Raw genomic sequence first — 16169 nt, 5'->3', positions numbered from 1 at the left:
AGGAGGGGGCATCTGCCCCGGCCCGCCGGGGTGGCAGGGCGCAGCGCAGAAGGGGAGATGTTGCGTGCGCCTTAGGTATGAAAAATGTAGGCTTGTCGTGTTGAGCAACATGCGAGACGTCCACTGATATCGCCCCAGCCACATGGATGCGTACATAGAGCAAACGCTGCCGGAGGTGGGAGATGCTGTCGTGTCCGAAAAAAAAACCCAAAGCAAAACCACAAACCCACCCCAAACCCCCAGCCTGAACCGTGTATCACAACGTTCTCCCTTTCCTTCTCTCTCTTTTAGGGGCTGGTGAGTCAGGAAAAAGCACTATTGTGAAACAGATGCGAATCCTACATGTCAATGGATTTAATTCAGAGTAAGAATTACTGGCGCTCTGTGACTTATTTTTCATTAAATATTGGAAATGGGTTAACACACAGTAGGCTAGGGAATTTCTCCTCTCGTCCCCCTGTGTTTTGGTGGCTTGACACTGCGTTTTGGGGGAGGGAGGGGAGGAAGGGGAGCGAGAATAAGGAAATTACTGCTATTGTATATTTGCATTTTCTCTTTCTGGCCCCTTTACTGTATTTTACACTGTTGCTACTGCAGCGCTTGACAGGCCCCTGTGTAGCAACAACATGGCGACTACTTTTTACATAGAAGCAAATAACTAAATATTGCATCTGTCTGTAATATAAAAATATACATTGTTGTATTCAGGATGACAGTGGCTGCTGTTTTTCCGGTATTGGGGTTAGTGTAAAACTGAAACTAATTTTGCACGTTTGTTAGAAATCATTCTGTTTTCTGAGGCTACATCATTTTCTCTCTGAAGTGCTCTTTGCCAGAAATTATTATTAATCCATAGTGTTAATTTTAGATATCTGTTGGCCTTCAGCTACCTATTGTTAATTTAGAGCATGTTTACAGCATGCTGTAGAAATGAAAGAATGACTTCCAGTTCCATCAGGGGAGGCTTTGCAGATGTGGCTACGATTGTCTGATTTTAAAAAAATATCAGGGATGAATGTGCATTGCTCTTCATGCTATGCGAGGGATAAGAGGAAAGATATATTTGTCTTGCTGTTCTTTTCAGTTAGTATGTTGTAATGATTGAAGAGCAGATAAACAAGCGATCAGTGGAAAAAAAATTAAATGCAACTGACTGAACTGCTTTGGAAGAAAAATCAAAGTGTTAATATTTCTGTTTTAATGCAGAGAAAAGAAACAGAAAATACTGGATATTCGGAAAAATGTTAAAGATGCGATTGTGGTAAGAACACACTTTATACTGTTCTTAAACGCTTGGGTGATTGTGCTCTGCAAGATTGTGCCGAGAGAAATCCCATTTTGCTGATCAGATTGGATTATCTTCTATTGATCCTGTATCTTAGATTTATCCAGATTAATGTGTTTGTTTTTGTTTTATCCAATTCTAGACTATAGTTTCAGCTATGAGCACTTTAATACCCCCAGTTCCATTGGCCAACCCAGAAAACCAATTTCGAATGGACTACATCAAGAGTATAGCTCCTCTTTCTGACTTTGACTATACACAGGTAAGAATAGAAACCACTGATTCATTCTGCTCCAAGGGGGAATGCGTTGCATCACTTTGATTTACTGAAATGTTGTTGGTTTTTTACTTTTCGGAAGACGGTCATGGGAAGAGCTTGTGCCAGCATTACCACTGGGGTAACTTTCTTACAAGGCTGGGGTGGTTGCACCTGTTTTCGTGGTGCAACGTTTTGTTGTTACTGATTTATTTGCTGCTGTTTGTAAATGCTGTTTCTGCATTTAGTTCTTCTCTTCCAAATTTCTGATACAATTATACATACTGACACCTCAAATAAGACTGTTGAAAGCTGGCTTCCTATGTGGAATTAGATGCAGGATGTCAGTCTGAGGAGTTAACAGGGTACCTACAGAAAAGGATATAGAAGGACATAAAAGGATAGAAGTAGCCCCCGTGGTGTTTTCCGTACTTATTGCACTTCAGAGTGGGAACTCGCGTAAATGGTGGTCAAGTGAGGTGGTTTGCTTCCTTATGTATTTATTGTAGTTGGCATGAGCAGTGGTTTACTTGTATGTTAATGTTGCCATCTTTTGATAGGGGATCATTAGAAAATTAAGGATTTCAGGATAGAGGCTACTCTTTTGTAGACAAATGACAGATACCTTTCGGATTAACTTGCATAGGCATTCTATGTTTGATTATTTTTATGGTTTTATGTTATTATTTATAGGAACATGCATAGAATATATTTTATGCATGATGTGAAAGCAAGTGCATTGACATTCTGAGTATTACAAGGAATTTTATTTTTGCAGTAGCACAATTTTTAATTTGCCTTAAAATGATATCGAGAGCAATTTGTTATGGATACTGTAAGGACTAAAAAAATCTTCATTCATTGGCTAAATGATTGCGAGTTGCTCATGCTATAAATATTACCAAAGAAGCCATTTACAATAGAGTGTCTTTAGGTTATTATAGCTTCAGGGTGGAAGGGGGAGAAGGGGAAGAGTCATTTCTTTATTATATGACTCATATTCTCTGGTGTGTGGTTTCGCCTCTGGTAAACCTACCACTTTCAAGGTTTAAGATAAAGAAAAAATAATCAGACATCTTGTACAGTTAGAATTTAACACAGAATGCAGATGTTAAGAAAACGACTGCAAGGTACACCCACGTATTGCATAATTGCTCAATTGGTAGATGTAAGTTAGTGAAAATGAGAAACTCTTTTTAGAAATAGAATGCGAGTTTGACATGAAATATTTGTCTTATGCAGGTATTACAGTGCTGAGGCATTTGTTGGTCATTTTAGCTTTCTTTTTTTTGCTTGAATTTTGACTCTCATTTGTTTTGGTAAAATAAATGGTGGCGTATATCCTTTGCAATTCTCTATGGTACATCTGTTTTTCTGAGTTTCTGAGGTAAAGGAAAACTAAAGTGGATATTTCATAGGGTTGGTGGTATTTATTTATTTATTTATTGTTTACAAAATTTCTCCTTTTTCACAGAAGCTTACTATATCTAGTCAAATTTGACTTCCTGATTGATATTTTATAGAGGGGGAAAACTTACTCTTCTTGTAGAAGAAAAAGAATAGAGTCCAGTGGACTGTGAAACAAGTAATAATTAATTTGAAATCTTGATTCAAGGTCCATTTTGGTTTAAAATAAAAAAAAAAACTTTTTTAATTAAGTAGGATTTCTGCTAATACCATCACATTATTTGAAATAGTGTGAAATAATAGTCCTAAATTAAAAAAAAAAAAAAGACGTTATTACAAGCTTAAAAAAAAGAAGAAAAATCTAGTGCTGGCTTAGAAGTAAATATATTTTATGTGTCACTTTTATCTATTCCCTCCTGTTTTCTTCTCTGCTCTATCCATAGGTCTAATATTTGTAAGACGTTATCATCTGACTAGATTTTTTTTTTTTTTTAGATTTTGTTGGTTTAGTATGTTGTTTCTCTCCAGAATGATGTGTGAGCAACAGAGATTGAAAAAGTGCTATTGTGCTCCAGGGCTTGGTTCTACTCCAGTTTAAGTCAATGCTAACTTAAAGTAAAATTATGTTTCCAGCTGAAATAACTTTCGACCCATTTAGTATTTTTGGATAAGGACAAATATAAAAATAAATACTTGGATAGTAATCAGTTATGCATCTTTTACTAAGCATTATTGATTCTGTAATTAATAGCTGATGTATGGAATAAGGCCTTTTGAGCCAGAGAAACCAATACAGTATTTTGTAGTAGACATTCAGGACCTGTGGTTCTATCATCGGTATTTAAAAACAGTTGTAAAGGTAAAAATGCTGACTTAGGCAGCACTTAGGTGTTGCCCCTGGGGTAAATTTTGGCATATACTAAAATGTGACAAAGGTTACCCTTCTTCCTTTGAATGAGAGAAGAGGCAATTTTAGGGTTTTTTACAATGTGGATGGTAATGAGCTGCTCAAGACATAGCCCTTAAGTGTTACAATATGAATTATACATGTGTTATTTTTTGGATGGTGTTAGCCATGTAATCTTTGTGGTAAAAATTGGTGTATTTTAATTGAAGATGCATTTCAAACACATTGGATGCCAAATGTGGGAAAATGACTGCACTGTATCATGAGTCTTTAAAGAGAGATCCCTGATGAAATGCAAAAACTTCGCTGATGGCACAATATGATCAACACTCATGAGGCACTAATTTAAATACATTTGTGACATACTGGGTATGCTTGCATATGCATTTTAAAATTGCGTAAGAATTAACTAATATGCATTTAAAAATTGTCCTTTAAAATAAGTGGATTTGAAAATAGTGATTTCCTGTGGGTGAAATCATACTCTTAATTGCAATTTATGACTGAAGTTCCAAGAACTTGAGTAAGGGTGGGATTCACATTTAGACTCAGATATGTATTTGGGTTTTTCTTTGGCTGTTTTTTTAATTATGTAGCTCTGTACAAGATGTAAGCAGAACATCTTAGTAGTGATACAAATTTTAAAACAAATGGTTTTCTCTTCACAGCCTTTTAACATTCCTTTAAGAGTCTGTGAAGTGCCCCACCCCCCCAATAGTTTTACTTACTTTTAAAAAATTATTCTGTAATTTGGTTTAGTTCTGCTACCTTGATGATTTCTCTAGTTGATGCATAAAACAAAATTAAAGGTTTCTTGATGTCTTTTACAATTTTTGGGTTGCCCTTCATCACTTTCATTAAAAGATTGTACAGTTTTTACAAAAAAAATCCTGGGTGACTGATGCGGTCTAATTCTATAAATTATAAGATTTGAGGCTAGACTTTTTACAAAGTTAATAAATGTGAATAAGGCAAGTGTCCACTGTAGTTTCTTCCTTGAAGTCATGAAAGGAATCAAGATAAATTTTCATCAGATGACGAGTTTAGGTGTTACCTTAGCTCCATATTCCAGGGTGGAATCAGCAGAAGAGCTTTAAAACTGAAATGGAAGCATGCACGCTATATCGGAAAGGATTTTTTATTATTTTTGGCAAAGTGTTGATTGATATTTGCTAAAGTTAACAGGAATTGACCTGCGCCATTTTTAATCCTTTATTGATGGGGATTTATTTTGTCCTTTGTGAATCAGAGTGAACATATTAAGGGCATATTATGCTGGTAGCTGTGGAAAAACATGGTGTATTATGTAAGCATGTGTTTACTCAAGTTCAGTTGTCTTTATTAAAGTATTTGAATTTTGTGGGCACTACAAAGCAGCTCGGTGCATAATTCCTTTATCCTTTGTCTTCCCCAAAAATGTAGTCAAATTAAGTTGCTTTTCATAATATGGATCAAGCTCATCTGATGAGTTATGTGTATGTCTGTAGCAGGTAGTCAGTTACCTACCACCAAACTATATAGTCAAGTGTTCGGCTATGTGAACCAGTTACCAGTGAACGTGAATCATTTGCATAATAGGGAACATGTCAACGCTTCACTCAGGTTTTGGGAAGCGGGGAGAGTTTTGAAAAGGTTCATTTTCCTTTGCTAAGAATGTTTCAGAGAGGCAAAGTGTTTTGTTGAACCTTCATAAAACAGTGAATTGTGCAAATATAGTCCCTTGTGCTGATTTTAGAATGTGAGTTTTAAAAAAAAATTTTAAAGCTATTTTATTGATCAGGCAAGCTCTTTAATTTAGCTCTTAAAAATGAAATGTTAATGTGGGCATTGACAGGGAAACTGCTTTAGATTAATCTGGTCTGTGGGTTGCTCTACGTTTTCAGATATTGGGAGTTTGAGTTCAATTTGACTACTTTAGTTTTCTTCCGCATTATCTTCTTAAAAATCAGGACTTTGTAGTCATAATCTAAAGACGCAAGAAAAAGAAAAGTATTTTTGGTCAGAATTTGAAATTATGTAGACTTTCGTTAGGCATGTCAAAGTTTTATTAGACCTGGTATTCTATTTCGAACTTGTGTTGATGCCTGGTAATGGCTGGGTTTTCACGGTGTATGGCTCAATGTTTGAAGTAACTGGAAATCTCGCTCAAGTGAAGTGTATCACTGGGCTGTAGAAAATCTTTATCCTAAGTAAATGCTTAAATCAAAGATTAAAAGCATGATAAACATGGTTCATACACGGTTAAACTTGCTTAGGTTGTGCAGTTAATGCTGTGACTTTAATATCCTATTTGACCACAACATGTTTAAGTTTCCCTGTAGTAAATACTTGATGTAGTCCAAAGGAGTTACAAAATAGCATCATCTTACATTTTTCAATTTTCAAATAACTTACAGTATTTCCATATTTCTCAGGAGTGTGAAAATATACTATGTTTTACATGAAAATAGCATAAAAGAGGGAATGTGAATATTGCCACTCCAAAGGCTTCACTTGATTTTTCTTTCTATGTAGATTTTTACTTTAGGGCTTCATTTACCATTTTGGGTAGAATGAATGGCCACAAGCTTTTATAACTACCTGTGGTAGTAATAGTTAACATTACTACAGTATCAAGCCAGAATTAACTTTTGAAAATCAATTAGACTTTTAAAAGTCTTTTGCTTTTTTTGTGGTCTAAGATTCACACTGATAGTTCTTCATTTTTCTTATTTCACAAACATGGAAAGGATGTGTAAGGCCAGATAATTATTAATATACGTTAAAAATAACAACGTTACTATTAGCCTGAATTAATAACATTTGAAAAACTAATGAAGAAGGCTGTCAGGAAAGGACAGCTGAAAATGCTGCAGTTGCTAATGTAGTTGTTGGCAACTCTTCAGTCTTCACATAAAGGTCAAAATTGTCAGGAGGAATGGTATTGAAAAATAGTGGATATTGGGGAGAAGGAGCAATTAGGTAACATGAAATTTCTTTGTTGTGATAGCACTTGTTTTTATGCTGTACACTATTAATTAACAGCAGATACTGAAGTTGAGCTCTTTTCGTGTTAAGAGCAGATTCTGCTGATGCAAAGCAAAACTTTTCCTTCCATATGAAATACCTGTTTGCATACAAATGCAGCGTAAGCGTGTCTGGTTTTCATTAAATTGGCAAGCCGAGTCCCTAATGTTCTGATTAGTCAACGTTAAAGTAGAAAATCATAAACATTTCATACACGAGATCAAGAATATACTTCAATATTATGTATTATTTTGTTCTTATGCTCTGTAAGCATTAAGTTTGCTGTTGATGGATCGGTCAATGCAGTAGTGCTTTCAGAAATAATCAGTCGTTATGTTAACTGTGTAGTTTCAAAAATACAAAACTAGAACTGGGATTGTAGTACAAACAAGTATAGGACAATTTTGGGGAAAAAAGGAAAAAAAAGAAACAAAAAAACCAAACCAACAAACCCCCAAGTCCCTAAACTTCTCAAATTGATAATATATACTGGAACTGTAAAAGTATAAAATTCTACCATGATTTTCTTTAATTCCTTTATTTTAATTCTTTAATAAATACTCTGATTTTACGGAAAACACAACTGGGGCTTAAAATTAGAGTGGTTTGTGTAAAGTATAGCTCTTATGTGAGGCTCAGGATTTCTTGGGGGGTGCTTGCTTTAGGATGAAGGAATTCCTTATGTTGAAGCATAAAAATAAAGTAGGGTTTTGGCTTCAGTAAAACACTACTTTGTTTAATAAAAGTGTAACCTCATATTTCTTCCTCCCCTTGTTCGCAACTCACTGAACCACAACTGTTAACAGTTTATACCAATGATAAGTAAATAATTAAATTTGTGTCCCAGGAAAGGAGCTTGGGGATCTACTTAGGCCCCCAACAATTGACAATAGAAATACTGAGATTGGGAGCCATAGGAATCGTAATCAGAAAGGATCCACAGTTGACAAATACAAGATGTATTCAGCAAAAAAAGAAAAAAAACAGGTATTAATATTTTTAAGAAGAGATTCAACTTTGAAATATACAGGAAAAGTTCACCTTTCCCACATGTATTTGCCTTCTTTAGAATATATTTTTGCATAGCTTACAATGTAAAATAACAAATTGCAGTCTGAAAAGACAATTATTTGAGAAAGTCTTATGAACGAAGTTACTTATGAATGAAGTGCAGTGTTACAGTCAATATTACATCATCATAGTAACACCAAATTAAATGTTTGCTATCTTACATTTTGAATCTGATTTCCCAGATAGTGGGGTGGTATTCACACTTTGTCCAGCCTGCCTTATTTATTATAATCACACAAACCCGAGACTTTCACTGTGAAACTGGAGATATTATCATTTATTATTACTGCTAACTAAAACTTAAATTACTTCCGTAATCTCCAAAATTGTTGACATTTACTGATATTACTTCAAGTTTTGTACCTCTGAATACAGATTAGTTGGAGGTTTTCTGAATACAGATTAGTTGGAGGTTTTCTGAAAGTCAAGCAGCATGCATTCAAATACTGTAAATTAATACTAATACATGTCACATTCTGTCTTTTTTTTGCTACTATTTTAGCTGAAAACTTCATATACTTCTATCACACTTTACAAGGATAAAAATATTTTTACATCTAAATTTGGATATTTGATTTGATGGCAACGGGAAGACTAATAACTTGAATTATCATTTTAAGTAGGAGTGACTGATTTTCCTAACAGAACCAAAAATGTACTAGAGGATCATTTATGAGCTTTAGAATATTTTTGTTCATCAGGTATTTTTCAGTGTACACCCTAATTTTAAAATAAAGGAAGGCAGAAGCGATAGGTTAAAGCCTGTACTATCATTATCTTTGTACTGGCCACAGGTCTGTGAAGCACACTGATTTATTTTAAGCTGTGGTTGCTTTGGAGGGCTGCTTTTTTGTATTTCTTCACAACTCGTGGCCGCTGCTAGGGTATCTTCCAAAAGCAATTCTGCGATGTTCAGGTGGCAGCAGTCCTTCTCCATCCCAGGCAGTAAGATTCGGAAAAACAGCTGAAGGAATAGCGTTGGTCACTCGGTTGGTGCCTGACAGAGGTGTAGTAGCCTGGCCAGAACAACAAACTGATGTTGATTCCCAGTCTTCCTTCAAGGAAACAGGAAAGAAATTCTTGCAATTTTTAGCACTTAGGTTGAGTTGCATTGACATACCTAAAAGATTTAATTGTGAATTAGTATGTAGTTTATTAAGCATTAATAAAATTAAGCATTAATTTATTAACATGCACTTAAAAACATTTGTAAGAACTTCACTTGTTTGTTCCCCCATGTGTAAATCAAACTGAATTATAATGAAAGTAAATGTAAATACATGCAAAGGGTAACCACACTCTTAATGAAGACGCACTGTCCAGTTAGTCCAAGGATCATGACATTTCAGACTTTTACAAGTGGCAGTTTTCAGAGGAAGGGTAGTGAAATATTTAATGAATTGTCGTTATTTATAAACCACATCGAAACAGATTTTCCATCACAGCCAGAGAAAAGGTAAACATAGCAGAGTATGTTTCACAGTTGTCCTCATTATCACTTAATTCTTTTAATCTCTTAAGCTAAAGATAGCAGGTTGATGTACTGCTTTTGCCATTTTTGAGTGGTCTGTAGTAGTAATGTGTTTACTAGTCAGGGAGAATCTTTATTTTTTACTTCAGTGGCCATGATTAAAATGTGCAGATCAGGGACAAATCATCAAACGCGTGCATATTGTCACTGAAGCCAGTGGAGACCTATGGAACACAGGATATCACCTACTCAATAATATTAGGGTCATCATTTCGAGTTTCAAAGAAGTGAGTGTTCGTCTGTGCAACAGCAAAGAGCTGCGTCCCCTTTCTTCAGCACATGATGAGATTTTAACTTCAGTTTCTGAAACAGTGTTGAGCATTGCCAGCTTAGACCTTTGCTTATTTTTTTTCATCACCTCCCTAGCTTCATCCATTGCTTGTACTTATTGTCAACACTGGATTATCTTTTCTAATGTCAATATAGTCTGCATCAACAGACGGGGTATTTTGTTTGCAGGAGGTAGCAACCTGAGCCGAGGAATAGAGAACAAGCTAAACAGTGTGAACAGAAGACTGTATGTATGCCTTGCATACAATGATGTAAATAAGTTGAAAACGAAAAATTATTACAAACAGGTTTTTTCTCTCCTGGGTATCTAGGAAGCTCTTTTCGATAAATGTAAATAGGACTCTAAAGCAGATGAAAGACAAAACCAAAGCACATTTGCAGTTAACTGCTAAAAGTTTCTGTAAAATGTTTATGGTTTTGTTCTGCCACCTATTTAATTTCATTTGCTTTTCTGTAGTTAAAGAGATTGAATTCAAGTGCTGTTGTCAAGTTCTAGGACCTTCTCTTTAAAAGGAGTCAGGAGGAGAATGTAATTTGTACAAGACAGTTTTCAGTTTATATTGTCTTTTACTTTGGAAACTCTTGCAATAATTTCTTGGAACAGAGCTACCTCTGGCTGTCAGCACGCCAGCTATCACTTGAAGCATGCAGATTATGGTTTCTTGCTTTAAATCAGTAGATTAATTTTGGTTGGTTTAAAGTGCACTATTGTAATTAATCTACTAGTATTTGTTTTAAAAACCTATGCTGGATGTTTTGAAAGGATATTTATCCTTAGGCAAGAAGAATATTGGAATTTTTGTCTGTTATGTCGACGTTAGAGATGAACCTTGCCTTTTAAATCTTTTAAAAGTAAATGTTTTCTGACACTTCTGCCAATTCATTCCATTTGAGTTTTCTTATTGCTGTCAGTAGGACTTATACATATTTAAATGCAAATAATTATCTCACTGTTTTGAACTGCAGAATTGTTTAGCGAGATAAAATAGGCTAAAGATATGCAAGCCCTCTTATCTCTGTTAATTTGGTGAACGCTTTTTGATCACGTCCACCCTCACTTCCATAGGATGTTAAGTGACAGAGCTGTGCAGATCATTCTTTTCTTAACATACACCCACATACTTTCTTTCATAGGAGCTAAATAATATCAAGTTTAAGAACTGTCAGGTGGGAAAACAAGAAAAGGCAAAGAATGATTAAGTAAAATAGGGGAAAGTGTATCCTCGCTTCCCTCCGTACAGACAACGAACTACCACCTTGCCCACAGACTGGCGGCTGACCACGGATGTAGCGGCAGGACCTGGTTGTCAGTCTGCTCCAGAGTGCCTCCGGTGCAGGCTGTGTGCCTCAAGGAGTTCCCAACCCTAGGCAAAAAGAACAGGTGAAGGAGAAATGTAAATTAAAAAACTACACAATGAATATATGGTCACTCCTATTTTGTCATCAGATAGAGGACGGGGTCAGGCACCTCCATTTGCTGCTGAAACCTTGTCATTAATTATCAGATTCCCAGCAGGTATTGCAGAAGAGCAAGGCTTCATGGCAGGATCTGTAGCCTTAAATGTTTGGAGAGAGAATATTCTTTCTGGCAGCCAGGTGTCAGCTGTCCTTTAACTTGAACTTTAGCTTCTCCTTCCTTCTCAGGATGTCAGTGTTGGCTGTTCCTTTTGGGAAGGGCAGGCTTGCTTATTTAGGATAATGTACTTTTAATTGAACAAGCAGAGCTTTTATTTTCCCAACCCTAGAATTATCATTTCTAATCGTTGTTGTTATCTGCTGGATTTCTCTCTAGATTTTAACAGCAACAAACTAAACATGCTAACTAACTAACAACAGTGTGGGCATATTATGGACCAAAGAGTAATTAGTCAGGGAATACATAAGTCAGAAAGCATAATTAAAAAAAAAAAAAAAAAGAAGTCTGTGGATCAAAAATCACGCCCTTGATGTTTCTGAAAGCCAGCTGTTCGAACCACAGAGGATTTTCCCTGTATTTCGAAGAAATAAGGGATTAGATTTGGTCCTTGGCCTTCAGTTCTACAGAGCAGGTATTGATTCTTCTCACTGATGAATGAAAGCCTGGCAAGAAGTATAAAGTTCCATAAATACAGAAGTCATCCTAAAAACCTGTATTCCCTAGGGTCTAGGCTTGCAAATGCTTAAACAGATGCATATATGTGGACCTAAATGCATTGTTCAAGTACTGCTAGCACAGCATTAATGCAGCTGAGCTTCCGGTTATGCAGTGATATTAATATCAAATCACAAATACTTTCAACTGGAAAACAAAACAAGCGAATAATTTTCCCTGTTAAATTTATATTTGGGAGGTCGGTGAGCACTTTTATGGATTTGCTTGGGGGTGGGAAAAGTTGTGTAGGTTAGAGATTGGCACAAAACTTGAAATAAGCAAAGTCTTTTTCAGATAAGTGACAGTTCTCTGGATGCTATTAAGCTGTGAACAGTAGGTCTTTTCAATAATCACTGTGATTCATTTTCATATTGTGTTTTTTTTAATAATAATATCTTTAGAAGGCTTACTGAGCAGTAGGCTGCACCAGCATAACTTTCTGTGCAGAAGGAAAGGATTCACGCACAGAACCTTAGATCATTTGTCTTAAATTGATTTGCACAGCTAGATAAAACTGTAGGAAAACTGTACCGGCTCAGATCATGGGTTCACTTAGCACCGAATCTCATCTCTGACCAGGGTCAATAGTGAAACTGGAAAAAGAGTTTAAGAATGGGGCAAGTGTATAGTAATATTTCCCACATTTATTCTCCTGGTCACCACAGATTTATGGCTGAGGTATTTTTTTGACTGGGAGTTATTATTTAGTAACTTTGGTGGACTTTTTGTCCAGGAATTAATCTTTCTTTTTTTTTTCCCCCAACCTGCGTGAACTTTCAGTTATGGCAGTGAGTTCTGCAGTTAAGTATGTGTTGTATGAGGAAGTACTACTTGATTGATATTTCTTTTTTTTTTTTTTTCCTCCCCAAGCCTGCTACCCACTGGACTTCCCTGGTTTTGTCTACTAGAAATATTTCATCTTTTCCGCATTGCCCTTCTCATGGCATATCATATCCCTCCAAATATTCATCTTTCCACTTAAAAAGTCTTACTTGACTCATTCTCTCACAGGGCTTGTTCCTTATCTTTGCTCATTGTTGTTGCCCTTCCATAGATCTCCTAGTTTTACTAGACCCTGTTTGCAATGAGAGGCCAGAACTGCACACAGTATTCAAGCTGTAGGCACATCGTGGGTTTATACAGTAACGTTATGCGTTATGTTTTCTTTTTCATTCTCTAGTTCTTTTCCAGTAATTCCTAACAGCATTTGCTTTTTTTGGTCACTGAGTTGATATGTTTATAGAATTAAAGAACTTGGACACAGTTGCAGGTAAGAGGAATATGCATGAAGGTCTCCATACCAACATTAGCACAGCCCAGAGGGTACTATTAATGACAATTATCCTTACTCTTCTCTGGTATTTTGACTAGTTAGTTCAAAAAAATCCATTGCATTCAATTTTTTATTCTTCCATGTGTAATGGCATGTCTTCTCATTTGCTATGATGCCATGTCCCTTATGAAAAAGCATTTTTTAAATTATCTACCATGACTAATATTTTATTCTATGCAGAAGGAGAACGCATTTTGGTTTTGTTCTTAAAATGGAAAAGAAATTGGTTTTCAGCCTGATTCTGGAGAGGCAATGTTTACAGTACCACGAAGGACATTTGTGCTTTCAAATCTGCTCGTCTTTCCTTAATCGTTCATTACCGTTTGCCTGATTTAACAGAAAAGAAGACTATTGTTTGGAACCCTTCTCATTAGAGAAATAAAATGTTTAAAAATACCAAAATGCCACTTTTTTTCCTCACAGTTCCTAATGCTGTGTGTCACTGAGAGAAAATGTTTTGAACTTTTTGATCTCCCTTGGGGAAATGCTGCAAGTAGCAAAATTTTGTTATTTTTATGTCAATTTAGGTCTTACATGATTCAGCACTTGTGGTTTGTGGGAAAAAGAGTTGTAGATTATGATTAAAGGAGCAGAAATAGTAAGGAGTGGCTACTAGAGAAGGCATCATTTAACTGTTAAAATATTTTTTGGATTGGCTTTTCTTCATTTTTAAACCTCTATGTCTGTTCCTCATATTTTCTCTATCAATTATGACTGGTACACATCAAAGAAAATAGCTCCATTCTGTTTTATTTCTTAGCTTTTTTAACAGTTCAAAGAACTAAGAACAAGTTACTATAGGACCTTGATAATACTAAATCTGTACATTTCAGTCTGTCAAACACAGTTGTCTCCAACCATCTCATCCCCTTCTGGCAACCTCTCAGGAATAAACAGAAGGTCTCTAGGAAAGGGGATGGAAGAGGATACAGGATGCAGAAAAACTGCTTGTAGTGCAGGAAAAAATATTTGTTGTAGTAATGGACCACAAACAATGAATTAACTCATTCTGGGACGCATTAACAATGCTGTTGTACAGAAAGACATGAAGTAATTATGCCATTCTGTTTGGCACTGGTGAGACCTCCGCTGGGGTATTGTGTGCACAAATAGAGTCCAGAGGAGAATGTCAAGAGTAAGAGGAGCCTAAAAAAATGGGGTATGTGTACTCGTGAAAACAGAACACTCCAAATTGAAGGCGAAAGGGAGCAGAATACAAATTCTTGTATTTAAAAAGCTGTGATTACAGAATTTAATTACATAATAATGTGCCTGTCTTTTCGGAGGGAGGAAATGAACTTGAGCAGAGGAGAAAATTCCTCTCTTCTGGGTTGTATGGTAGTCCACATATTAGGGATATTCTACAACAGTGAGTTTAAGGATCACCGTCTCGTGAATGCACTGCGATACGACTGCCCAGTTTCATGCTTTTAAGGCTGTATTTTCAGTGACATGAATCACCTCGTGCTCAAATTAAAAAGTTCTGAAAATCTGGAAGGCTTTGGAAGATACCAGCTTCTGTCAGTTGGTCTTTCATATTTGCCACTCTTCTTTCTGTTCACAAAGGTCCTACGGGCATGTTGGTTGAAAACCTCTGGGATTTCTTTTCCAAAACTAAAGCTTCTATATTCATGTCTTGAATTAGTCTAGAGACTTCATTAGTTATCTGCCTGACTTGTCATGGCTTTGTTGTGTAAATGGACACAATAATTTCTCTTAAGTAGAGCACGTTCTTCGAGGGTGCCATTCAGATAGTGGGCTGTAATATAGAGTATGCAAAACTATCTTGCACTTCCACATACTGACTGTTTTAAATCTAAGTCCTGGCAAGATGCAGATGATTCTGTTCTTCTGGTGGAGGATTGTCCACATCTCCTAATCAGACAGGGCCTAACATTTTCTTTCCTAAAAGCAGAAAAAAAATCGCTGGGGGAAGTAATGTTATCAGGAGTGTTATCTCTAAAGGCTCAAAGGAGCAAAGAGCATGCCTTCAGGTACTTTCAACTAAAAGCAGAAAACAGGAGTTTTTATTTTCATACATGTGTGCACTGAGGTACTTATATGCATTTAAGTATAAGATTTATCCTATTTCTGTACGAGGTTCTAATCTATTCAAGAACTAGGACATTTGGTGGCTAACAGTGGGGCGGAAAATCCAGTTCATAGGTTGTTTGCTGTAGGCCCTCAAACACGTGGAAATGAAAAGAGGATTTGGAGAATAGAACAAGTTCATCTCAAGTTTGTGGTAGCAGAAGGAAAGTCCTCCAGGTGAAGGGTGTCAGGTGAGTAGCTCTGAAGTGTTGGTGACGGCTCCCAGCCATCGTAGCAAGAAAGTACATGCGTGAGTCCTGTGGCAAGTGCCGTCACTTGGCAGTCTGCAGGCTTTTTGGAGATGTGCGTTGTGCATTTGTCTTCATAAGAGGGGCTTGAGAGGAGAGTTATGGCAAAGTTGGTGACATTGCTAGCGAGACGTTTAAAGAACTGCGGACACAGATCATAGGAAATCAGGTTTCATTACTTCTCTTGCTCATGATAGCAAATTCTGTAGAAAGAAGAAACAACTCCCATTTCATTTTCCCCTTAGGGGTAGTCCCTACTTTCCTGATGGAGTGGATTTACAGAGAAATAATGCTGAGCTGCATCTTGCAATGTTGTTGACTTAAAGGATGATCACATTGAAAGGCATTCTTCCTTTTTTTTTTTTGGTTCTGTAATCATTAGGAGCTGTGCACTTATTATAAGTACAGCCAAATGTCATGCTAGTACCATTCCTGATCCATGCTTATGTGATACTTAAATTTTAGGTTTTTGAATCCTGGGGGGAATACAGAGGTTAAAATTATGCAGTAAATCAAAGTTCTCTTTTCATTTCCTTTTTCCCTTTCCAAAATACAAACAACGATAAAAAAGTCTTTGCAAATAGTATAATTAGGTGGTTATTTTTTTGTGAG

The 16169-nt window shown here is 36.3% G+C and overlaps 1 protein-coding gene across 1 annotated transcript in view; it reads left to right on the top strand.

Moving 5' to 3' along the window:
- The window catches only part of GNAL (G protein subunit alpha L), a 127278-nt gene that overhangs the window by 1686 nt on the left and 109423 nt on the right, over positions 1 to 16169 (top strand). Inside the window, exons 3-5 of the mRNA XM_035901624.1 lie at positions 287 to 364; positions 1207 to 1261; positions 1428 to 1547. Coding sequence (XP_035757517.1) covers positions 287 to 364; positions 1207 to 1261; positions 1428 to 1547 — 253 coding nt within the window. The remainder of the gene's footprint in view (positions 1 to 286; positions 365 to 1206; positions 1262 to 1427; positions 1548 to 16169) is intronic.

Source organism: Egretta garzetta, unplaced genomic scaffold (genome assembly GCF_000687185.1).
Source record: "Egretta garzetta isolate BGI_Z169 unplaced genomic scaffold, ASM68718v1 scaffold259, whole genome shotgun sequence".
Classification (NCBI taxonomy): domain Eukaryota; kingdom Metazoa; phylum Chordata; class Aves; order Pelecaniformes; family Ardeidae; genus Egretta; species Egretta garzetta.
The sequence above is the reverse complement of the archived record's forward strand: the minus strand, read 5'-3'. Positions and strand labels throughout refer to the sequence as shown.